Raw genomic sequence first — 27,345 nt, 5'->3', positions numbered from 1 at the left:
AATGTGGGGCTCGAACGGCTGGAATGTGCCACTTGGCATGCCGTCAGAGTTCCCCAGGGGGTGACAGTCAAAAAGTAAAAATAAAAAAAATACAATATGAGTGTCGTTGGGGGGATGGACGACACTTGTAATAAATAAAAAAAAAAGAATTAGTGCCGATGGGGGTTGAGGGCGGCACTTATTTAAATAAAAAATATTATTTATTGAGTGTCGACGGGGTGGGGGAGACACTGTGTCCGAAAAAAAAAACATCACATGAGTGTCGCGGGGGTATGGGGGCGTCATTTAGAGTCGTTGGGTCTCCCCGCGGCACTCAAAGACCCCAAACGATAACATTTCCAATCAGACACCAAATTCATAAATTTAAACAGGAAAAACTCCAAACTGGTCAAAGAACCCTAATTTTTTTTTTTTTAACTATTGCACGAGCGTATTTTTTTCGGTCTTAAGGGAATAGGTTATTATTTATTAAAATTAGAAAAAAAATGAAATTTAGGTGATATTAATCGTTAAGTAATATATATAACAAATATAATTAAATGGAGTTTTTTTATTAATTTTAAAAAATAATGCGATGAATTTTTAATATTTGAGAGTAATAAAAATATTTTTCCTATTATACATTAAAAAAAAGGTAAAGAAAGTGACAACTATATTAACTAGAGCATGTTTGAATCTGTCCACCTCATATTTTAATTGAAGTATTAATAAACATTTAGCACATGTTTGGTTAAATGAATTTATTATTTTAAAAGAAAATTCTTTTGAAGAACTGTAGAAAAAATTTCAAAATAAATTAATCCAAACAAATTAGATTAATATGAAATTATAATTTGAGCAAAATTTAACAAAAATTTACTTTTAAATTTTGAGATATTGATAAATTAACATAATTTTTTTAGATTAACATATTCAAACATAATTTTTTTCTGCAGTATACTTACTTATGATAGATAATGCAATGAGCTAAATAAAAAATTAAACTTGGAAGCTAATTTACAAAATATGGGATAAAATCTAATACAATATTAGCTTAACTAGCTAGATGAGGCGGGCGATGTTACAATTTACATCCTTAGGCGGAAGCCTTTACGGTGGACCATTGCTAAAAAGACCTCAATGGGGGTCCTTTCGTCTAACTCGCCAAGGGACCTTTGCCATACATAGCCCGTTTTGTAACTCATATTTTAGTCCTTTACCTTCTTTTTTTACATAACTTAGACCCCATTGGTTTTGTCTTTCAGAAAAAAAAAATTTATCTCTTTTTTATTTTAAAAATACTTTTTACAAAAATTAAAATTATTTATTATTTTATAAAAATATTTAATTTTTTTAAAAAAAATATTTGACTTTTGACTTTTACTTTTTTTAGAAGTTAAAATTTTTAGCTTTTAAAAAAAATAGATTTTTAACTTTTTTTATAACTTCTGCTTTTTTTAAAAGCAGACATCCAAACAAGCTTAAAATGATAAGTTTTTTTTTCTTAAAAAAAACAGCTTTTAAAGGGGGGAAAATCCATCTAAGCCCTTAATCTTTAAACTAATTTTGTGTCATTTATGTTTTCACTCTGAGCTTGTATTATTTGCATTTTAATTTATCTTCTGTTTTAAATCTCCTGAAGATTGTCAAACTACAGTCACCTACGTCACCACCACTTATATATATACATAAAGAGAGAAGTGTTTGTCATTTTAAATGACATAAAGTTATGTCATTTTAAGAAAGACATACACACACAAAAAAAAATTATTTAAATTTTAAATTAAAAAACCATCATTTTCTCTCTCCCATAATTTCTATTTTTCTGTGTCTATCTCTTCCTTAAAATGACATAACTTATGTCATTTAAAATGACAAACACTAAACCCATAAATAAACAATTAAAGTAACTCATAGGAAACCCCTATGCCCATACACCAGTATGACGGGTGATTTTGTAACAGATTAGGAAGTGGATATTCTATGTATTATATAATAAAAAAAAATGTGTATCATTCTAAAAGACATAAAACTGTGTTATTTTAAGTGAGAAAAAAAAGATAAATCATAAAAAAAATAATGAATAAAAAAAGTTTTAAAAATATGAGTCTCACTTTTTTGTGAGACCGAAAAAGATATAAGGGTATATAATATGATGAGGATCTTTATATTATTCATGTACAAATCAAAATTGATTATTTTGTCATTTTCTACCCCAATTTTTTTTTCTCTGATCTCTCGTCATCATTGACGTGCCTATAAATGGTTAGAATGATTTCACGTGATATGATGTTAAATAACACGTCATGATCCACTCTCAATAATCGATGCCTTTGAATGCCAAATCATGAATTGCAGAGACATTTTTAGGAAAAAGGTATAAAAAAACACCCAAGAAAACAAAACACTAATATCGAATATTGGTACAAAATAAACATAACCACAAGCCTTGGATACCCATACTCGAAAATTGCAGTACTAAATGCATGATAGCTTATGCATCACAGATAATCGAGTTGAAACACGTCACAAACCATTCTGTTCATTTTTAACCCCAAGAATCCATTGTGCAAGATGTGCCAGATATGGCTCTGCCTGGGAACTACTACTTAAGATTGATCCAAGATTCTGAAGCTCAGCATTAAATTCCTTCTCAAATTTGCTGCAATTATTTATTTTGGTCAGAATGTTTACATGACATTGGTCATCATTAGTATAAAATAAATAATACGGATGGAAACTGTATTGCTTTTGGACTTACAGAACAGAATCAGTGACTGCCCCACTTCTGGTGGTTGACTTCAGGACCTGACCTGATTTCCGTTGCTTGGCTTTATTCAAATCATCGATAGGTTCCTCTGGACTACATAATACGATAGAAGATGATATAAGCCACTGAGTTGCTGCTGCATATTGTAGGCACATGGTTTTGAGTCTCTCCACCTTCTGCAATAGAGAACTCAAAATAAAAATCAATCATCTTTGCCAATTAGTACATCAACTTTTCTACTCATTTTGACCATAAAATGAAGAGTCCCGTCATTTAAAAGAAATAATCAAGAAAATATGTTTCTGATTGAAATTATCAAAGATAAGTCCATTAGTCCAGTTAAATAAGTAAAAATAGTAAATTTATTTTATTGGTATGCATTATACGCTTGTCACCAGGTGTCTAGCAAGGACTGACATGGGTAGCCAAATAACAATTCAAAATGACGATCAAATAAAGTATCTGGGACAACAATAGGGTGCAATGCAACAAAAAAGGTCATGTTGAATACACATCCAATCATTTGCCGTCTCATTACCACACATGCTTGGAAGTGGATCAAATCTAAATATAGCTAGCATACATATAGCTCTAGATATAGCTTGTAAGATAGTAAGGACAAACCTCTTTTATTTAGTTTTTACTATGAATTAAAACTATGGGGCAAGTTATATTTACAAATTTTTTTGTTTACAAACTATTACAAATTACACTATATTCTTCCGGGAGAATACAAATTTTTACAAACTACACTATGTTCTCCCGGGAGAATACAGTGTAAATTGTAAAAAAATTCAAAAAAGTTTGTAAACGGATCCTGTCCTTAAAACTATTATTGCTTTCTCATAATCTTGGTTCTTGTGTAACTTGTGTTTAATTCATGAATCATGAGAATTCCGATCAAGACAATGAGCACAAAAAATTGTGGAGTCACTTATTGACTGGTTACATGGTTGAACCAGATGACAACATATTTTGCTTAAGCAATCATCCAACGTTTGTTTCTCCAATCTATGTTCCAACCAAGCATATAGTTTAATTTAAAAATACATGTTTATCGTATTACCTATTTCAAGATTGAAAAACAAATGTTGCATAATAGAGGGAGTTCAGGTTCATTTTGAATGTTTGAACATCCCCCTCTTTCCTTAAATTATGGCTTTTAGCCATCAAAATATGCTGGGTTATGCTGTTCTGTTTGCATGTTGTTGAACTGAACTCTAGTTGATCTAGCCCAAATTAAAAGGTCCATAATACTCAATTTTCCAGGTCATCTGGTTTTGACTAATCCTTGACTAGCCAAACCTGTTCTACCTTTGAAGCTCATTGATATGACTGGAACTGAAAAAATTGCTACGTGGCAGTTCAATCGGTTGAACCATCTGGTGGGTTTAGGTCTAAAATATTGTTTGGGACTGTGATAAGATTTAGAAATTGAAGGTCTTCTGCTGGCCAAAAAATTTATGTTGAACCTCTCTTAATATGTCATACTCTTTGCTTTGTTCTTATTTATATTTTCAACCAAATTAGGTTTTTCTACTTACGTAATTTGACTTATCCCCGATGCTTCATAAGCAGTATTCTAAGGAGTTTTGTATCCCTTTGCCCCAGCCATGGCATTGCCCATTTTCACTTCCTTATTACATCCTGTGATCATAGATGCTTCAAAGAAATATTTACCTTCCGAAGAAGACATTGATAGGAAAAGAAAGTAAAAAATTTGTGAAATCACAGTAGTCAAATCAAAAGAGGTTGACAAAGAAGTAAGGCAGAGACTTAGTTTTCATCTTAACTAATAAATCTTTCAGATTCCATTTAAGTTACTATTTAGATCCCAAAACTATCTAAACATTGTCTGAAATCCTTAGTTTTATTTTCATTTCTTGACAGTGCTCAAGTTATATACACTTTACAACCCCACTGATCTGATATCACCTTGATATTGGTTAAGGAGAGGAGATCCATACAACTGGTTTCTGTATTAAGTGTGATCTGATTCAATTTTGTCAAGAACCAATTCAATCCAAAAACTTAAGTTGTTGGGTGAGACTACATTAATAATTTTATATTTCTCTGACACGCCCCCTCACATGAGAGTCCACTGGGCTTGAAGGGTGGACGATGCATCAGGCCTAGCCAACCTGTACTAAGAAACTCCACAATATTTAATTATTTATTAATAGAATGTGGGCGGTGAGAATTGAACTCATGACCACTTAGTTATGTAAGCTCTGATACTATGTAAAGAACCAATTCGACCCAAAAGCTTAAGTTATTAGGTGAGAGTACATTAGTGGTTTTATATTTCTCTTACAAATTTCTAGTAGATGCCGTCTTGTTATGAAGATATTTCTTTCACTCCTAAATCGAAAATTGATACTTAAGGACCCAAAACAATAAATGCATACCCATTAAAGTAAAAAACAGAGCAAAAAATTTATCAAGAAAAAAAAACAACAACAAAGACATAGACAAACTAACCTTTAGCAGCTCAGGTAAAAGAAGTAAGCATTCTCTCAAACATTTATCAAGGAAAAAGTCATGATGTTGTATGACCTGTTTAAGACAGAGAATGTCAGATTTTCTCATGCATCCACCCACACAAGTATTGTGGAAGTAACATGTAGTATTCATCAGTTTTATAAATGTAAGACAACAATAACTTACCTCATCTATGCTATTTGCGGACTGAAGTCTGTTACACATAAGATGCCAATTAGGTTCAATAACCTAAAAAATAATATAAAGTCATCAACCAAGGACCGACCTAAATGCTCAGTTAAGGAACCAAAATTATGAAAAAGAAGCAAAAGTGAAACACTTCTATCCAATCCTATAAACTTTGAAAACCCTATTTAAAATTATCCTTTTGCAATTTAAAATAGTCATATAATATAGATTTGAAAACATACAAAAATTTAGACTCGATAATTTCAATTTAAAAGCAGGCAGACCGAAAGCAAAATCCCATTATATATATCATTATATATAAATAAATAAATAAATAAATATATATATATATATATATATATATATATATATATATATATATATATATATATATACATAGAACAAAAAAGGGTTAGTTCCTATCAAATTGAAAGTTCCTTAAAAGGGTAGCATAAAAGTTAAAGAAAAGTAAAACCTACCTCAAATGTCAGATAGTGTAAAAGGCTATTGATAAATTTAAGCATACTACGACAAAGAAGAGATGATCTAGAGATAGCAGTTCCACGTGTATTGAGAGCACGAACTCCCTGCAATATGGGGACCAAAAATGGAGGTGAAAGGATGCCAACACAACAGACAAAGTAAAGTAAAGGCACTCATAACCATACTTGATGTACTTGCCATGCTCCACACAGCTGACGGTCAACATGTTTACAGTGGAACAGAAATCGAAAAATTAACTGGTATTTTGCAAGGGCTTTACGTGATAACACTATAGACAGTGGCCAGTGCACCTGAAAAAAGAACCATCTAAATGATGCAACAACTAATGCAAGGCAGACTCTCTCAGAAACTTAAAAAAAAAAAAAAAAACCACTCCCCGTTAAACCCAACTAGCGAGTGTGGGGTGGAAGAAATCCTTGTACGCAGCCTTACCCTTGCATAATTGCAAAGAGGCTGTTTCCTGAATTCGAACTCATGACCTTTCAGTCATGAAGGAACAATTTTACCACTGCTCCGATTCGCCCCCTTAGACTCTCTCAGAAACTTAAGGAGAAAAAATACCTTATAACTTAGTGAAAACGTTTCAAGGCTAGTGATGCTAACAGGCTCCTCCAGATCATTGTTACCGGAATTTCTCAAGCTAACCTCAAGATCATTAAATGTGCCCAACCTTTTAAGCAAAGAAGATCTTTCCTGAAAGCATATAATTTGCATCATGTGAGCATAGAAATTTACATCTCCAAAGTAGTTTTTTACAAGCTGATTTAGTTACTTGCCACAACACAGGTCAAGCCTTCATGAAAAGGATCTGCTGCAGCTGCTGTAGTACGCAAAGCAAGGTCTAGAAGAGACTAAATCATACAGGAGAGGGGGAAAACAAAAGACAAATAAAAGCAAATAATTAGAATCTAGGTACATTTCAAAATTAAAATTGGAAGATGCTGATTTAAATTTACAAGGAGAAAAAAAAGTTGTATGATAGAGAGAAGAAAATTCCATTACTATACCTGCAGCTTTTCAACAGAGACTTCATTGGGCTTTTTGCCTAGCTCATCTCGAGCAATATCCATAAAATGTACTAGGAAATCACCCTGTGTAATCATGAATGTTATGACAATGTTAGTATAAATAGGAATTAGTGCTTAGTAGTTTGTTTCACATCATAACACATCCTTCACAACAATAGCAACATAATCTTATTATTCAGTATTCATTTTCCTCCTCCTAAAAATAAATCCCAATAATTTCAAAAATCATAGAGCAGAGAACATAGAATTCTACTACAATCAAATAAAATGTTCAGCTAGTCTAATTTGTTCAGCAAACTCGAAAACATGCAACAAACATTACATCTACATTTAAAACTCTGTTTATTATTTTGTTCTATTGAAAACCATCCTATGCCTTCAGACTACAAATGGGAAGATGTCATCTAACATCTTAAACTCGCCACAGGGAAGGCAGAAGAAAGGGAGTACTCCAGTTACACTTAAATTATGATCCATTATCCAGTTTTAGCTTTGCCAGAATAGATAGTCAGTGTCTCAAAAATTGGACAATGCAAGAAGATCATGGTCATACCTGATCAAGAAGAAGGTAGTGTTTTATTGACCTCAGCTTTCCCATCAGATCATACTAAACATACAAACATAACTCACCATCAGAACTTGGATTTTTGACAATAACTATTGCAGAAGAATTAAGCTAAGAATCTTATCAACCAATATATACTCAACCTCACCTTTTCCTTAATGAGATTCAAGAGTTCACCACTTGCAAAGTTATAAGCAGCCTTAATACATTCAAGATAATGATGGTTTGAGCCAAAACTCATTAGTTTTGAATTTTCTGATGGAGGGACCTAATGTAACAAGTAAATACTTTTAGTGAAACAACCACTTGTAAAACAATAGAATATTTTAGAAGCACCCTCCAATGTGAAGGGTTGAGAAGATAAATTTATTCTAAATACAGAACATAACAGCTACAGTAACAAAACCTGAACATTGTGCCCACATTCTCTCATGACATTCAGATATTTTCCCGTGGTCAAAATTGTCCCAGCAATATTTGTAAGGAAACTAGGAATTCCATCTTTGAGGCTGTAACGTTGTCGCCAATACTTAGCGTCATAATCTTGAGTGAGACTCTCCTATAGACATTTGAAACTGTGACCGCATGAAAAACAAATTTTGACATTAATTTTGGGCAGTTATAAGTGATAAAAGAATTTGACCTACCTTTTGAAGAGATTTGTTCTCTGCGATGAAAAATTCACCATAAGGATCATCTATTACTCCTTCATAGACCCATCTTCAGTATCGTTCAATTCCCAAAATGGACAGTAAAACAAAATGCTAATCAGAGTCACTAAATAATAAAAGCACACAAGACGCTAGCAAATTTTTGGCAAAAGTGCTACATATTTTATATTGCATCAAAGGCCTTCTTTAAAACATCCTTGCCAACTGATGTCCATTTATCAACAAATCTATAAAAAAGAAAGGTCTACATCAAACAAATACATTATTGTAATAAACTGATGGAACAAATAACTGAAAAATGCCCATGCAAAAACACAAACACAAAAGGGGAGATTTATGTTGTGGGAAAGCATAATCAAACGCATTGCTCACATTTTTTAGGATAACTCAGATTTCAGAAGTAACCAAGCTAGTTCTATGATTAGTAAAAACAAACAATAGATCATAAAATATTGTAAATAATAGAATTATTTTATTATTATTTTGTAATAGAATACTCTAACAGTGTATTTGGGCTTAGCCCATTAGGTTTTTTAATCTCTTTAAATAGAGAACTCTTGTACAAATATGTTACAATCCAATAATATACAAATCTTCTTTTCTAGTTGGTATCAGAGCTCTCGATTCTGAGGGCTCTGCTTCCGCAAATCACCGCTTTTAAAAAAACCAAACCCTATTTGCCTCTCGCCGCCAGAAAAAAATTTCGGGGACCTTTTGGACCGTGAGGACCCCTGTTTCACTCCATTTTCTCAGATCTATCATTCTACGGAGATTTCCTTTTCATCAGACGACCGGAACAGCTCAAAAAAAAAAAAAAAATACTGTTCACCTGTACTGTTCACGCGCACTGTTCAAAAAAAAATAAGAGAAAAAAAAATATTTTTTTATTTTTCTGATCAACTATGTTTCGTAAGATCACACACCCTACATCTCTTCTTACATCTTGCACTGATTTCAAAAATTCATGGATTATGGATTCTGGTGCAACTGATCATATGACCTGTCTAGCTGATTCTTTTCTTTCATATCACCCTACTAGTGGTATCCGTACTATAGCTATAGCTGATGGATCCCACAAATCAGTTATGGGTTCTGGTAACATTCAAATTCAACCTTCCTTATTTTTAAAGAATGCTCTTTATGTTCCTCAGCTCTCTACCAATCTTATCTCCACTTATAAGCTTACAACTGACATGAATTGTGTTGTCACTTTTTTTCCTACCCATTGTGTTATTCAAAATATCACCACGAGGAAGACGGTTGGAGTTGCTAAGGAGCAAGGTGGGTTGTACTATCTCATTCCAGAGCATGCTACAAGGGATACCGGGAATCAATTATTGATGAGTTATCACCCGTCTACTTCATTCTCACAGATTTGGCTTCATCACAAATGCCTGGGGCACCCGTCATTTGGCTTATTAAAGTCAATGTTTTCTTCTTTCTTTAAGGATCAGGCAATTGACTCCTTCCATTGTGATGTTTGTGAGCTTGCGAAACACCACCGCGTGCCCTTTCCTTCAAGTTCAATAAAGAGCATTGAACCTTTTACTCTTATCCATTCAGATGTTTGGGGCCCTTCTAAAGTACATAATATTTCAGGTGCTAGATGGTTTGTTTCTTTTATTGATGATTGCACTCGGGTGACATGGATATTCTTGATGAAAGATAAGTCAGAAGTACCAGAATTGTTTATTCGATTTTATCAAATGATTGAGACACAGTTTGGTAAAAGTATTAAGAAATTAAGATCTGACAATGGTACAGAGCATGTCAACCAACGTCTGTCACAATTCGTTTCAGATAAGGGTATGATTCATGAGCTCAACAGAATGGGGTTGCTGAAAGGAAAAATCGACATTTGGTTGAAGTCACCAGAGCATTATTATTTCAGACATCTGTACCCAACTCTTACTGGGGAGAAGCCTTATTAACTGCAGCCTATTTGATCAACCGCTTGCCTTCCAGAGTCCTTGGCCATGTAAGTCCTGTTGATCTCATGACCTCTTTTTTTCCTTCTATTCCAATTATGCAAAGTCTCCAGTCTCGTATCTTTGGATGTGTTGCCTTCGTCCATATCCATAAACAACATCGGAATAAATTAGAGCCTAGAGCCCTTAAGTTTTGTCTTCCTTGGTTATGCTCCCAACAAGAAAGGATACAAATGTTACCACCCTCCAAGTCGTAAATTCTTTGTCTCTATGGATGTTAGCTTCCATGAATCTGAGTCTTACTTTCTACACCCTCAGCTTCAGGGGGAGAATAGTGTAGAAGCTTCATCCATCTTCTTCGAGTCCGAGTCTCCCTTTCTGTTACCTACATCTTCTACTCCAGTAGTTACACTACATGACAATGAGAAGGAAGACTTAATTGCTGAGGTTGAAAATTCATCTGATTCCTCATGTGACATGCCTCCTATTGATAGACAGAAAGTACGCAAAGCTGGGACACCCAAACTATTGTACCAAAGGAAGAAACAACCCACACTGCCCCAACAGCAGCTGCAATCGCCCGAACCGCTGGTAAGTACTAAACACACTACTTTTTTATTCCTGAGCCTGATATTAATTCTGATGACTTACCCATTGCTGTAAGAAAAGGGAAAAGGTCTTGTACCCAACATCCTATTTCTCATTTTGTCTCCTCTAAGAATCTTTCTATGCAGCATAGAAGTTTTATTACAGCACTTGACTCCATTTCAATCCCGAAATCAGTACATGAAGCATTAAAGGATGATAATTGGGTTCAAGCCATGCATGAGGAGATGAATGCATTGGAGAAGAATAATATATGGAAAGTTGTTGACAGGCCAAATGGAAAAAGGACAGTAGGGTGCAGATGGGTGTATACTTCGAAGTATAATTCTGATGGGACTCTTGAAAGGTATAAAGCTCGATTGGTAGCCAAGGGATACACACAGACCTATGGCATTGATTACGAAGAAACATTTGCTCCAGTGGCTAAAATGAACACTGTAAGAGTTCTATTGTCCCTCGCTGCTCATTTTAGCTGGGATTTGAACCAATTTGATGTGAAAAATGCCTTTCTCAATGGTGAATTAGAAGAGGAGGTTTACATGGAGATTTCCCAGGATTTAACTCTACAAATGGAGATAATAAAGTTTGCAGGTTAAGAAGGCGTTGTATGGTTTGAAGCAATCCCCACGTGCTTGGTTTGGAAGATTTACCAAAGTCATGCTTTCATTGGGATACAAGCAAAGCCAAGGGGATCATACACTTTTCTTTAAACATTCTCTAGAAGGTAAGACCACTATCCTTCTAGTTTATGTTGATGACATTATTATAACAAGGGATGATATAGGTGAGAAATGTGCTCTGAAAAAAAGACTGACTGCTAAATTTGAAGTTAAAGATCTTGGAAAACTGAGATATTTTCTTGGGATAGAAGTTGCTCATTCGAAGCAAGGGATATTTATTTGTCAAAGGAAGTATGTTCTTGACCTCCTTAAAGAAGCAGGAAAACTTGGGTGTAAACCTTCCAGTACTCCGATTGAGCAGAATCACAGACTAGGAAGTGAAAATGAGAGCTCTCCAGTTGACAAAGGACAATATCAACGAATAGTGGGCAGATTGATATATCTAGCTCATACTAGACCTGATCTAGCTTATGCAGTTAGTGTTGTTAGCCAATTTATGCATGATCCGAGGGAGAAACACTTGCAAACTGTGGACAGGATTCTCCAATATCTGAAAGGCACACCAGGTAGAGGACTATTGTTCCAGAGAGGAGGAAACTTATCCTTAGAAGTTTATACAGACGTCGATTATGCTGGATCTGTGACTGACCGACGGTCTACTTCGGGATATTGTATGTTTCTCTGTGGAAATCTTATAACATGGAGAAGTAAAAAGCAAAATGTGGTTGCTAGATCAAGTGCAGAAGCAGAATTTCGAGCTATGGCTCAAGGTATCTGTGAGTTATTATGGTTGAAAATCATTTTAGATGATCTCAAGGTGAGATATGAAGGATCTATGAAGTTACTTTGTGATAACAAATCAGCTATTTGTATAGCCCACAATCCAGTTCAACACGATCGAACCAAACATATTGAGATTGATCGCCACTTCATTAAAGAGAAATTAGACAGTGGACTGATCACTACTCCATACATTCCTTCTGGTCGTCAATTGGCTGATGTCTTAACCAAGGGTCTTCCTAATGATAGATTTCAGGAACTTACTACCAAGCTGGGAATGATAAATATCCATTTCTCAGCTTGAGTGGGAGTATTGTAAATAATAGAATTATTTTATTATTATTTTGTAATAGAATACTCTATCAGTGTATTTGGGCTTAGCCCATTAGGTTTTTTAATCTCTTTAAATAGAAAACTCTTGTACAAATATGTTACAATCTAATAATATACAAATCTTCTTTTCTAGTTAAAACATTAGAGAAAAGGGAGCTTGGAACTTGAATATGTCCCTATAGTCACTATAAGCATGACTGAACCCAACAGGCAATGACAAGGCTTATAAATAGTAACAATGAGATTTCAAGAAAGTGATGGAAAATAGGAGAAAGTGAGAGAAAGAGAAAGAGTAAGGAGAGAGAGAGAGATCAGAATAGTTTCACGTATATTATGATTCTCAAACTGTTTAGTAGGAACGTGATGGGCCTTTGCAAAATGGATCCAAATTGATAACAGAGTTGAGGATTCAGTTAGAGGAGAGAGAAAATAATAAGTGTCTAGGACTGGGCTGTTATATAGTGGACCATGAGGTAAGGGGAGGCATGAATTGAGCATTTGGTGAGTGGAGAATTGGGATCATTTTGGGGCCTAGGGTTGTTGGTCTTGCAGAGTGAGCAATTGGGTCATCTTCCTTAGTGTTTAGCTTGTTATTTTCTGCATATTTCACTGTTAGTGTGTATTTTGTTGCCACACCCATCAGCTTAAACTTTTGGGTTGAATTGATTCTTTAAATGGTATCAGAACTCCGTGACCAAGTGGTCACAAATTCGATCCTCACCACCTCCCATTCAGTTAATAAATAATTAAGTATTGTGAAATTTTTTAGCACAAGTAGGTTGTGCCTGATGCATCATCCACCCTCCAAGCCCAATGGGCTCTCGTGTGAGGAGACGTGTTAAAGATATATAAAACCATTAATGTAACCTCACCCAACAGCTTAAGCTTTTAGGTTGAATTGGTTCTTTACATGGTATCGGAGTCTCATGTCACGGGTTCGACCCCCCCCCCCCCAATTTAATTAATAATTAATTTAATATTGTAGAGTTTCTTAGCCCAGGTAGGTGGGCCTGTGCATTGTCCACCCTTCAAATCCAATGGACTCTCGTGTGAAGGGGCATGTTAAAGTTATATAAAACAATTAATGTAACCTCACCTAATAGCTTAAGTTTTTGGGTTGAATTGGCTCTTTATAAGTAGAAATTTTATTTGATTTAACAATGTATTTGTTATGTTAATTGGGCTGCAAGTGACTCATTTTATAGGTGGAGTGGCCCAAAATGGTGAGAAATTGGACCATGATGGTGGCTGGCCTAGTAAATGGCAATGTAGTCAATTTTACTCGCAACTTGTCATTTTGTCATCGCCATCGAAGGAATTGAAACCACATGACCATTTTGCTGAAGTTACAAGTGAAGGACCGTTGGATGAAGATTTTAAATGGATGATGGACAGCAAGGAAGGAAGGACTTGGAGAAATGAATGTTAAATAGGATTTTTGGCTGAAGTCAGAGAGAGAGTTTTTAGTTGTCAGTTTACAATTTAGTTTTCAGTTAGAGACACCTGGAGTTCTTAGTTTTGAGTTTTACAAGCTTTTCATTTTCTAGTTTTCAAGTTTTAACGTGCTGTAAGAAGACACATGCAAGAATGAGATTCTTGGAGAAATCCAAGATCAAGTTGAATTCAAGCTTCGATTGTAATTCTGAGTAGATTTCTGATATCTGAACTTTGTAGCTCGATTATATGGTCTGACTCTTCAACTTTCATTTACTGTTTCCTGAACTTTGTGGAGCAATGATAATGGTTCTTTTGCATTGAGTCTCTTTTTTGCATTTTCTGAAAATACGAGTAGCTAAATTCTTTTATGGGATTCTGGATGGACTAAAGAGTACCCATTAATTGTAATTACCTATGTAGCATGTTCTTGATTTTCAATTAGCAATTTCTTCTTGTTTAAGGGCTATGGGAGTAGTTCTTGAACCCTTTCTTCATGAATCTTGATTGGGAAATTGAGGTACATGATTGTTGATAATTGATTGCTTCAAGATCGGGGTCATTTGAAGTGGAATTTGAGATTTTTAATTGAATAAATCAGATTTAAGCTTAGGGGACTGGTTTGAACTGATTTAATTCTGGGTTTGGGAAAATTCCAGAAAAGTTCTATAGCACTCAACTTTCATCATGAAAGTGCTATAACGGGTAAAATGCAGGGATCCGAAAATAAAAGGGGAAAGTCATGATATTCAGTATTCTAGTGCTCGATTTATGTTGTTAATTGTTGTATACATATTAAGTTACTTTTGATTAGTTAAACCTGAATTACACTTGTAGTAATTAAATTTTTAGTTGAAGAGTTGAATATTTTAGTTCAAGAAACTAAGATAGAAGTTGATAAAAGAGATTAAATTCACTGTTATTTGCGGACGATTCTTATCTTTGGATACATATACTACTGTTGTGATTGTTAGCAAAAGACCAAAGGCAATTTTAAAATTCTGGAAATTTGCGTTCTAACACTTGTGATTGTTAATAATATCACAAGTTTATTTCTTAGTTATGTTTGTAATTGTAAGAAGATAGTCTCTATTTTCAGTTTAATTCAATATCAAATACCGGAACCATTAGAACACAAGCTCTATTTATAGTGCAGTGAATAGCTGACTCAGCAATGAGTCAGTTCTAACAATATAAATAACTAGCTAACCAACTAATCAGAGAAAATAATCTGCGTGTGTAGTAGCATAGTAAGCTTACAAGGAACTCAGAGAAACATATGTAAAAGGCAAGCATAAGACACTATGCTGTGTACGCATACACTAATATGATTCATGCAAAAAATTCAAACAGAATAAAAATAGAATATTAATTTGATTTAGTGTATAGCTTTTCTACATATTAAAGATTAAAAGACCTGGTGAGGGATGGAGAAAAGACTCGATGAGTGAACATGGCTAAGGCTAAAGTGTGAGCATTAAGTGTATGCGCAGATGGAGGACATGGGAGGAGAAAGGAGGGGAAAGGAAGGTCAAACCTGTTAAAGACGTAATAAAAAACCATTCATGTGTCTTTACCAAACAGCTTGAACTTTTGGGATAGCAGGTTCATGACATGGTATTAGAGCCTCTATGACCAAGTGGTTTAGAGCTCAATGCCTACCATCCCCATTTTTTCTGATAAAAAATTGAATTTCAGCTCAAGATAGTTGGGCCTGTGCATTGTTCACGTTGCAAGCCCAAAGAGCTCTTACATGAAGGGACATGTTAAAGAAGTAATATAGAACCATTCATGTGTCTTTAGCTAATAGTTTAAGCTTTTAGGATAGTTGGTTGACTTGATTCATGACAAAACCTTCCCTTTTTTTGTGTTACAATAAGAAATATAATGTGTATAGATTTGTATAGATTGCTTTTTTATTTATAAATATTCTTTTCCTATTTAGGATTTGGATTAGGTCTGGGCTTCTCACTTAAGCCCATTAGGGTCTCTATATATTGTAACTCTTTGTATCAGTTTAATACACAACATATTATTTTATATTCAAGTTGGTATCAAAGCTCTTTTGCTCTAGGGACCCTCGCTTTCGCTTAAAACCTTGTGCTCGCTTTAAAACCTAAGCCCATTGCTTAGGTGCTCTCTTTTTCTTTGTCGTGTGTCCTTCCAGCAAGTCATCTAAGTTGTAACCCCCCTTCAGATTGATTCTCGTACCTGTCAGCACCTCCTCCGCCATCGGAACCGCTGTTCGTCACTGTTCGGTCACCGAAAAACTTTTCCGACAATGTTTTGAGCCGGAACACCTGCGATCAGCTCCTCCTCTCTCCGGCGACTTGTTCTATGGAAGATCCACCACCGTCGCAGCCTCTTGTCCCCTCCACACGCGACATGTTCACTAAAGCTCTTAGAGGTCCTCGGGTTGAATACATTTGTAACAAGCTTGGTGCTCACAATATATACGCAACAGCTTGAGGGAGAGTGTTAGAATAGGAAATATAATATGTATAGATTTGTATAGATTGCTTTCTTATTTGTAAATATTCTTTCCCATTTAGGATTTGGATTAGGTCTGGGCTTCTCACTTAAGCCCATTAGGGTCTCTATATATTGTAACTCTTTGTATCAATTTAATACACAACATATTATTTTATATTCAAGTGTTTGGGAGTTGTTACATGAAAGGAGGGAAAGAAAACGAAGGATTTTCAAATGATCCTCCAAAACCAACCAGTATTCCTTTTATGAACATTTTTAATATTCCTCCATGGCTCCAACAACGGAGGATTTTAAGCCAAACAAAAGGAAGGAAAATTATTATTTAACCCCCTCATTCTCTTCCATTTCATCCATTCCCTTGTCCTAACGTTCAAATACCCTAAGGGCCTGTTTGAAGCACCTGATAAAGATGATACGATAGGATAATTTATCATCTTACTTTTATCTATTGTTTGGTGAGTCAATAGGATATGATTAGCTTATCCTACTGTCTCATTTAGCTTATCCTATTGTCTCATTTTATCCTATCCAATACATGATTTCTTATCCTATGGGGGGAGCTGGATTAGGATTCAACAGGATAGGATACCAATATTGGATACCCAATATATCTCTACGCTACCCAATATATTCCCACGCTACCCAATATATTTGTATTTATTGCATTATATTTTGTTTTTTCTTTCTCCTTTCTCCTTCTACATAACCTTATCAGATTACTAATCAGGTGCTAATCAAAACAGGACATGATATAGGCTTATCAGCCTCATATCATACCTACCATTATCAGCCCCATATCATATCCTACCCTTATCCTATCCTATCCACCAAACGAGCCCTATCCTATCATATACGTAGAGTTTTAAATTCATAATTAGAATTAATAAATTTGTAATTAAAGGAAAGAACTTATAATTTGCTAGTCAAGGACGAACAGCATATTGAAGGGAGAAAAGGAGCCACCTTTCTAATATGCTCATGTAAGCACTGCTTGCACATTGTGTCATTTTCTCCAGCAACAGCCTGACAGCATTATCTCCAGCCATAGCCTTTGCCTAGATACAACAGAAGCCATAGTGGAGAGAATTAAGCGCTTAAGAAACTGATTCATGAAATAAAAGAATTTTTTTAACATATACAGAAAAGTGTAGCAATTGCAAGCGAGTTTCTGTTGGAATCATTGAAAAAGACTGGACACCTTAACATAAATTTTACCTGGCTCTGCAGTAAGTTAAGAACAGCAGAACCAGAAAAATTGTTCACTGAAGCCTTCTGTATCACAGTGGATAATGCCTGCATTGACCTCATCATGGGCTGAAAAACATCATTGAAAGTACCATCAGCAAGCATTTGAAAAATATTTATATTTAACTCAAGTCAAGACAAATCCATACCTGACAGTAGAACCACAATCCTTGAAGGGAAAGTCTCCCAAGCCGAAATTGGTGTTCGACCTGTGCCACCATGGCCTGGTAATCCTGGTAAAGATAATCCAAAGAATGGTTAAAGTAGGTTCTTATTCAAATTGTATATTTTAATCAAAATGATACAATCCATACAGAACTGCAATGGAGGCGAACATGAATTTTGTTACTTTATACTACTAGCTATTGTCAAGTTCGTACAATCAAACTTGCTTGCTCATCCTAGTCATCTGCGAGTAAGATCATCGCAAAGCTCCTGCATGAAGTTCCAACTCAAAAGGAACAAGAATGTACTGGACAGGATGGTATTCAACAGAATCTAGTATTTGCGATAAATATGATTACTGGAGTGAAGGTATCAATATGAATAATTCAATTCATTTACCAAATATTACGCTACACCATCGGTTGAGGGAAAAGAAGACCAGTGAAACAATTTGACAAGAAAGATTATGTATCTTTCTAGTATTACTCGTTTAGCTTTGTGCTGAACTTAATAAAACACAGACCAGCATATTGTTGTGATAAATGGATTCCTTTCCTATGCTAAATACCATATGTGGAAACTTCAATTTATTGAAGGAAATTTTATGATAATGTGTGCAATGTATGCTACCGTTTGGAGCATTTGGTTGAAGCAGAACGCATGTATTTTTATTTTTTAAGCAGGTTTCTTTGGTTCATAAGATTAGGTGACTCTGGCTTCTATTTGGTGTAAGGGCTATGTTCTTCCTACGGGGATAGGATATGTAGAGGAATTGGCAGCTGTGCTCCATTGAAGTATTCTCTTTTTCTTTGTTATTTTAATTTTCCTTTTTCGGGAGGATCCCTTATCTTCCAATTTCTCTTATCAAAATAATTAGAGAATAAAACACTACTGTCCAAACTAGAACACTTAACAAACATATCCAGGAGGAGAATTTTGTGAGGTCTGTATATCTACAGCATCACATATTTGTATTAATCTATTGAGTACTACTGTTTAAACAAAAGAGTTGTCCCTAAAATGAGTTTGAAAGTTCAAACAGGTAGAAGAAACAAATACTAAATACAATTTTAGTCTTGACACTACAGGAAAACTAAATCTACCAGTTTTCAATCTTAGAAATCTATGGTTCAGAACAAGGATAGAAACAAATACTAACTGCACATTTTTTGACTAAAGGCCAATTATCATTCTCTAGGAAAGAAAACTCTTAAAATAAAAAAGGGCATACTACAGTTCCTCCTTGGAGACTATGATGCATCCATCTCCCCCAATCCCAACAGAAGATTAAGGTAAATGACTGTAAGCTTCATTCAGAAAACAATTAGAAGGTACAAGTTGATGTTCACATAGCAGTGACTGGGATTAAAGATTATCACTTGTAATACCTTAAGCCAGACCAACTAGTCCTACCAGACAACAACAGTTTAACAATAGAAGTTTATGAGCACATTGGACAGATTCCAAACAAGAAAGTTTATGGTTGGCAATAACTGTCATCTGGTTGCTGGCCTACTCATCCCCCTCTTAATTTTGACTTTTGACTATAATCTCCTTGCTTTTAATCCCTTTTGCCTTCATATTTTTTCTTCTTTAACGGGAGATGGACAATCATTCTCAATATTTTGCTTTTTTCAAGTGTAACTCTGTCTTTTATTTTGGTTATTTGGGCTTCTCTTATACTGATAACATTCGACAATAAATGACTTGATGTAGCCTATCAACAACTTAATCAAAATGTCAGATTCAAATACTTAGACCTAGTAACATTAAAATCACCAAAATAGACAGTACATTGCAAGAAGCAATTAAAACACAGCCCAACATTGGCTGTTTCGAGCTAAATAAAAGCATATATATATATATATAAGCAGCAAACAACCATTTCACGTGAAATGTAAATTGACCAACTGACTCACTGTTCAGAAAAACCTACAAGAAGAAGTGCTCTCAGTGCAGCAGAAAAGGCATGATTAACTAGGCCATTCTGGAACCGAGACCTTGACTCCACAAACTGATCGATCAACAGATAGCTCCTACAAAGAGGGAATATCCGTTTTGCCAACTCCTGCAACATAAAAAAATGACTAATTACAATTACTGACACTGTAGTATTGTATGGCATTATATTGTCTTTAATTTAAAGTTACACAGTTATATCATAGGTCACTTTTACATTCCCCATCAACTTTCCACTTTGCATTTTCATTGCCGTTGTGGAGACCTCCAAAACCACAATTTGGGGGCACTATTACAGTTGCAGAGTGCACTTTAAAACAATGGCCAAAACTACAAAAACATAATTGCAAAAAACAATTTCCTTTATTTGAACTTCTGCCAAAAGCAGCTTGCAAATTTAAATAAAAAATATTTCGATTTCCGCTTTAGCTTGGTTTGCCACCTAAATCTGCTTTCATAACTATCCCAATAAAGTAAAATGTGGAAGTTTAAGACCTCTATATTAAAATTGCTGCACAAAACATAGTAGCAAAAAGTATATTAAATATCACCTGCAGTGCCAAATCCATTGATGGGTCAACAAGGAAAGTAATATCATCCTTATTTCCACGAACAGTTTTGATTAAGACGTAACGTCCTTCAATCCCAACCATGGCAGAGAGCACATCATCAATAACAATAAGCTCCTACATATCAGGACAAACAACTAATAACTGAAAATTTCAAAGCTCGAGACCCTAAGTTGATGAAGAATGCAGATATCAATAGTACTTCAAAACAAAAAAACTCATAACCGGTCATCATCAAATTATAATTTACACATGAATACATATATAAAAAGCAGCACTTAAAATCCAATCCAAGACCAGTATCAAGTCAAATAAGGTAGCAGCATATAGAGGATACAAGTAAAAATGTAAAATAACACAAAATTTGATAGCTACTACCTTAATTATATTTTTCCACACAAAATTAAGCGCGTATTTGGCTTTGCTTAATTTGAACACGAAAGTGGTTTTTCAGTCAAACGTTCAATCAGCATCATTTTGATTATAATCCTTTACGAACAAAAATAAGCTAACCTAAACACACATTAAACAAGGCACAAGTACACAACAAATCCTTTAAAAATATCACGAAGAATTGAACTAAACTAAAAGGAAATTCGCGAAGAACAACCAAAAAATGCTTCCGTCTTATATTATACAAGAAATTGAAGTCATTTATTAAGGAAAATCAAAACGAAGAACAAAATGAAAGTAATCGAACTGCAGAAAAAAGTAGAGAGAGAGAGAGATACTTGAACTGCAGCATTGTAATATCCAATTGGTTTTTCAAAAGCGACGGTGGTTAGGTTCATATTGAAACTGAACGCAGATCGGAAGAGAAAACGAGTGAAGAAGAAAAAGAAAGAGTGTGAGAATCGGTTAAAAGGAAGATAGAAGAGAGATCTTCGCGAAACGGAAGATAGCTTCTTCACTTTCACTATTGTTATTATATAATGGGGTTCTTTCTTCCCTCCGCTACTTTGAATTTCTATAGGTATATCAAATATGAAAATAATAATAACAATAATAATTTTATTTTAATTATTTCTAATAAATATCTAAAAAAAAAACAAAATGAACTCTCAAGATAAATTAGTTCAAACACGTATTTAACGTAGTATAGTTTTAAACTCACACCTAGCCTTAAACCTGAGTTAATTCGACAGTGCTTGGGCTAAACGAGAATAAAATCCGACTAATGAGTTATCATTAAAAAATAAGAAAACAAATTATTGAAAATCCCATTAATGTTTTCATAATTCAATTAAAAAGTAAGTATTACGATTATACAAAATTATATTAGATCATAAAAAAATTAATTTAATAATTTTACATTTATTTTTACACTTCTATGAAAGAAATATCTATAATAAAAAAAGTAATGTTATCAAAAAAAAAAAAAAAAAAGTAAAACGAGTATAGGAAAGATGATTGGAGTGGGTCATGAGTTATGGGGGGCTTTACTATCTGATTGTGCTTCGTTCTTCAGTGGCATGCTCTTTCACATAATCTCCACGACTTATCCACAGTCGCCTCGATCAACAAGCCTTTTAAAGTTGTAGAAGATGGTTCCTCTTTTATCCGATCTTTAGTCTTTAGATTGTGTGTCGTGTCAACAAGGGAAGCATACATGCTCCTCCTTTACCAGTCGAGTCAATAAACGTGCTGATGCTCTTTTCTCTCTTGTTCATTCAGATATTTGCAGTCCAAGTCGTACTTTCTCTGTTTTTAGGTTTTCAGTATTTCGTTACCTTTATTGATGATTAATCTCGTTGTACTTGGATTTATTTAATGAAAAATCGTTCTAAGTTATTTTCCATTTATAAAAAGTTTTCTACTGAGATTCATACTCAATTATAAGTTTTTATTCGTATTCTACGTAATGATAATGCTAAGGAATATGTCTCACTTGATTTTTCTAATTTCTTGGCTACACAAGGTACTTTACATCAAACCACTTGTCCTCACACTCCACAACAAAATGGGGTGGCTGAACATAAAAATAGACATCTCATTGAAACTTCTCGTACCCTTCTTATTCATATGTAGGTTCCCCTTCACTTTTGGGCAGATGCCGTACTCATCTCTTGTTTTCTCATCAATCGCATGCCTTCATCTGTGCTCAACAATGACATTCCTCATAATCTATTGTTTCTAGAAGCTACTCTTTATCCTTTAACTACTCATGACATTGGTCGTACTTGCTTTGTTCATGATCTTACTCCTGCTAATGACAAGTTAACATCCAAAGCCTTTAAGTGTATCTTTCTTGGTTGTTCTCGTATTCAAAAGGGTTATCGTTGTTATTCTCCTGATCTTAAGTGTTATATTATTTCCGCTGATGTCACTTTTCTTGATCAACAACCCTTTCATTTTATCCCATCTCAGTTGTTACAAGTTGACCAGATTCTTCCTGATCCTTTTCTTGACTTGACTTGACTTTACCAGTTGCAGATGACTCTCTCCCTGAGGAAAAACCTCTTTCCTCCATCCCTGCAGACCGTCATTTTCTCACCTATCAGCGTCATCAGAAAGTGCCTTATGCGGCTTGGCCCTGGGTGACTCATCACCTTCTCCAGTCATCTCTTCCCTTCTGGCTCCTTCACCAGAGGCTCTTAAAGAAAAGGCATATGTGCTACTCGTAACCCTTATCTTTTTTATACTTTTTTAAGTTATGACCTTCTTTGTACTTCTCATTAAACCTTTATTTCTAGTCTTTCTTCTGTTTCTATTCGTAAAACGACAAGTGAAGCACTTTCCCATCGAGGGTGGCGCCAACCGATGCTTGATGAGATGACTGCTCTTCATTCCAATGGCACTTGGGATCTTATTCTTGCTCCTCCAAATAAGTCTATTGTTGGTTGTCGGTGGATCTTTAATGTCAAGGTTGGACCTGATGACCACGTTGACCGTCTCAAGGCACGCTTAGTCGCTAAAAGTTTTACTCAGATCTTTGAACTTGACTATAGTGACACGTTCTCTCTTGTCGCTAAGATGACATCAGTCCGAATATTTCTTGCCCTTGTTGTTGTTCATCACTAGCCACTTCTTCAACTAGATATTAAAAACGCTTTTCTTCATGGTGATTTACAAGAAGAGGTTTACATAGAGCAACCACATGGGTTTGTTGCTCAGGAGGAGTCTGGGATGGTGTGCAGACTTCGTAAGTTTTTATATGGCGCAGTCTACGACTAATGTATATATTTTAAAAATGAAAAATAATAATAATTTTATTTTCTAAATTATTTCTAATAAATATCTTAAAAAATTGAACTCTCAAGATAAATTAGTCCAAACACGTATTTAATGGATTATATTGTTTTAAACTCAGACCTAGCCTTAAACCTAAGTTAATTCAATTGTGCTTGGGCGAAACGAGAATTAAGTCTAAGTTAATTCGATTGTGCTTGGGCTAAACGAGAATTAAGTCCGACTAACGAGTTATCATTAAAAAAAGTAAGTATTATGATTATACAAAATTATATCAGATAATAAAAAATTAATTTAATGATTTTACATTTACTTTTAAACTACTATAAAAGAAATATCTATAATAATAATAATAAAAGTAAAACGAGGAATAAGCCCCTCCCCTTCCAGTGTGACACGTGAAATCAGTATCATTAAAACCGACTCGACCCGAAAACCAACTTGCTTTGTCCTTACTCGCACATTTTCTGAGAAACTTCTCAGGAGGTCACCCATCTTGAAATTGCTCCAAGTCAAGCACACTTAATTATGCAGTTATTAAGTTATGGGCTACCAAAAAGTAGATGCATCTTGTTAGTATAGTAGTATATATTAATTCCTTTAAGCTATTCTCAACTGTATAGTCTCATACCTATACAGCCTATGGATCCCTCTTGTTCGAGTGTTGATTCAATCAATTCATCTACCCCTCCCGTTGGAAGCTTTTCAGGAGCCTTTTTTTATTGTCACAACCCCTCCCACCTTAGCAGTCTAGATCTAGACTCCATACATTGGGCTTTATCTAGACTGGTGCAATAGTCCAACCCATAGGTCAAAAGACTATCTACTCTCCACCCTCGTCAGCGCCTAGGATGCTTCAAATTATGTTTGAGATAAAAATACAAACTACTCGAAACAGAGTAAGCAATGAGGACATATGACATATTTGACTGAAGAATAGAGCAAGCAAACTAACAGTGAAAACCTGAGCACACAAAAATACATAGAACAAATAGAGAACTAAGCGAACGAGCAAACCAGAAGAAATATAATAGAAAATGAAATAGAATGAACGAAAGAGAATGAACTGAGCAAACCCGAAGTAAGGACAGGACAACGAGGAATCGTGATTTGCTCGCTTAAGCGAGCAACGTAGCGAGGAAGCAGGGAATAACCCTTGTTATTGACTTCATAATTAAATGATCGCTGACCCTACTCGCTTAAGCGAGGGTTCCAGCGTGCAAAGTAAAAGTTAAAATTGAATGTTTAAAGCCATGACAATGTATGGGAACTTTGTGGTAATATATTATGAGCAATGTATGATATGTTTAAGCAATGTTTTATTATTTCGCATAGAGAATGAGTTATATTACAATTTTGAATTGGTTTAAATACGAAAAGTGTTTTAATTAGAAAAACGTTAAACTACAGAAAGGAAAAAGTTAAGCCGTTTTTTAATTCAACTATTATGATTATAATTTTGCTTAATATCATACGTAATGATAACAAATCAGAGTACTACGGGGTGTTATATTTTATGGTATGAGAGCAGCTTCTTAGAGAATTTGGGTATGAGATATTTGATATATATGAAATGCTTTATAGTTGTTTTAGGTATTCATTATAATTATTGCATGTGTGATCACTAAGTGCGGGCTTGATCAACTTACGTCTTTGTGTAACATATGTAGTGTCATGGTGAGGCCCCGGAACAAACCTGAGGCACCCAGTGCTAATGCTTGACCAAATCCTATAGTTGTGGCTTTGGCTGGAATGCAACATGAGTTGGCTGCAAATAGGCAAGCTAATGAGGTCTTGATGAAGACCAAACAAGATGCCTTGGCTGTCAATAAGCAAGCTAATGAGGTCTTGATGAAGACTAACCAAGATGCCTTGGCTGCCAATAGGCAAGCCAATGAGGTCCTAATGAAGATAAATCAAGACTACAAATCAAGTGGCAATGAATGCAAATCAAGTTGTGATGAATGCCCTGATGACTGAATTGGGAGCTATGAGGGAAGGAAGAAATGACAATAGACCACCTAATTTCCTGCAGACACCCACACCCGAGGGCAATGCAAGTGGTGAAGTTGGTAACAATGAGGGTAAGGCTAGTCACCACACTGGCAAGGCTAGCCATCACACTAATGGAGTTAGCCATCCAGTTACCAATCTTCAGCCCCGTGTAAAGGCCGATGTTGAACAAAAGTTGTTTGAGAGAAGGTTGAATGCTTTCAGGAAGCATAAACCTGCATCTTTCGGTGGGTCATCTGATCTAGTGGTTGCAGCAAGATGGTTGCAATCTATGGAGAAGATCTTCCGATTGATGTAATGTAGAGATAAGCAGAAACTTCTATTTTTTGTTTATATGCTTGAAAGGGATGCAAATGAGCGGTGGGTTAATACCACCCAATCAATTGAGATGCAGGGCCAAGAAATCACATAGCCAATGTTCGATAGTTTATTTCTTCGGAAGTATTTTCTCCAAGATGCAAGGGAGAAGAAGCAAGGTGAATTTAAATGACTTGTTCAGGGTTCTTTGTCTATTGATGAGTACCTGACTAACTTCAATGAGCTTGCCAAATTCGCTAATTATAGAGGTGTCTTACCTAGCACTGAGTACTTAGCTGCAAAGTTTCAGAGAGGTTTGTCAGAGAAGATTGCAAAGAAAATTGCTAGCAGCGGTTCAAGAGACTTTGGTGTTCTTGTAAATCGATGTAAAGTGGTAGAAGAAGTTTGTGGGAGGTTCAAGAAGCCTTTTAGTGTGAAAGAGGTTGAGATTAAGAAGACGTGAAGTTCAGCTCCTGCTTGTATAGGAGAAGATGCAAAATACCTACATGTTGGACAGATATAGGAGAAAGACAACTGTTTGGGCTAGATATAGTCCAAGACACTACAGATTAGATAAGATTAATCAGAGAGAAATTGCAGAAAGCTCAGATCCTTCATAAGAGCTATTATGATCACAACATCATCCTCTTGAGTTTAGTGAGAGGGATCATGTCTCTAGAAGTGAGAAAATTGAGTCCTAGATTCATTGGACCCTATCAGATCATGAAAAGGGTGGGATCAGTGGCATATCAGTTAGCTTTGCCTCTTTATTTATCCATATTACATGATGTTTTCATGTATCTCAGCTCAGAAAGTATGTTTCAGATCTGTCATATGTAGTGCAGGCAAATGATATTCAAATACGGGAGGGGTTAAAGACTCATGTGATGTCTTTGCAGATTCTGGATAGACAAGAGAAATAGTTGAGAAAGAAGACAATTATGATGGTCAAATTTCAATGGGAAGGCAGAACGCCTGAAGAGTCCACTTGGAAGAGGGCGGATGAGCTCTTTCTACAATATACTCAGTTTACGGACAGGTAACTTCCCAGTTTATGGTAAAAATTCCTAAAATGTGGGGTGAATATAATAATCCAAACTTATATAATGAGAAAATGGGAATTTACCATAATTAATAGAAAGAAATGAGAAATGAAAGAAAATGAGAATAATTCATTTTTCAGTAAAAAATGTAATTACTATAAGTTTTGCATTAAAAATATTGTTATGTAAAATTACGTGGAACTTTGATATAATTAGTAATAAGCTAATTTATGAGATTTAGAAGTTAATCACACTTGTTAATACTAAGTCATGGCTATAGAAATAAATTATAAGAAGAAATGACCTAGAAAGGATTAAGAAGAAGAAATATTGACCAAAAGTCAATAAAGCATAAAGCATGTTTTTGATTAAGTGAATTAGAAATTTGGTTAAGTCTTAAACTAGCTCCATTTTTGGTCTTCTTCCTTAACATAATCGAGAAGCTCCATTGTTAAGGAGAAAGAGAGTCGAAAACCTAGCTTCT

General features: G+C 34.9%; 1 protein-coding gene across 1 annotated transcript; it reads right to left on the bottom strand.

Moving 5' to 3' along the window:
* Positions 1 to 2,333: 2,333 nt before the first annotated feature.
* LOC133296157 (gamma-tubulin complex component 2) lies at positions 2,334 to 21,240 on the bottom strand. Its single transcript, XM_061495105.1, has 19 exons — positions 21,051 to 21,240; positions 20,302 to 20,436; positions 19,728 to 19,859; positions 17,776 to 17,859; positions 17,597 to 17,695; positions 17,345 to 17,436; positions 8,164 to 8,236; positions 7,923 to 8,075; positions 7,665 to 7,784; positions 7,505 to 7,558; positions 6,931 to 7,014; positions 6,700 to 6,774; positions 6,485 to 6,616; positions 6,088 to 6,213; positions 5,899 to 6,006; positions 5,417 to 5,479; positions 5,231 to 5,305; positions 2,741 to 2,925; positions 2,334 to 2,641 (listed from the first exon to the last, which is right to left on the bottom strand). Exons 1-19 carry the CDS (start codon positions 21,108 to 21,110, stop codon positions 2,506 to 2,508), a joined length of 1,986 nt encoding a protein of 661 aa, XP_061351089.1. The 5' UTR covers positions 21,111 to 21,240; the 3' UTR covers positions 2,334 to 2,505.
* Between the last annotated feature and the right edge of the window lie 6,105 nt (positions 21,241 to 27,345).

Source organism: Gastrolobium bilobum, unplaced genomic scaffold, assembly GCF_033153095.1.
Source record: "Gastrolobium bilobum isolate Gb01-03AN ecotype WA unplaced genomic scaffold, APGP_CSIRO_Gbil_v1 utg8217, whole genome shotgun sequence".
Lineage (NCBI taxonomy): Eukaryota > Viridiplantae > Streptophyta > Magnoliopsida > Fabales > Fabaceae > Gastrolobium > Gastrolobium bilobum.
The sequence above is the reverse complement of the archived record's forward strand: the minus strand, read 5'-3'. Positions and strand labels throughout refer to the sequence as shown.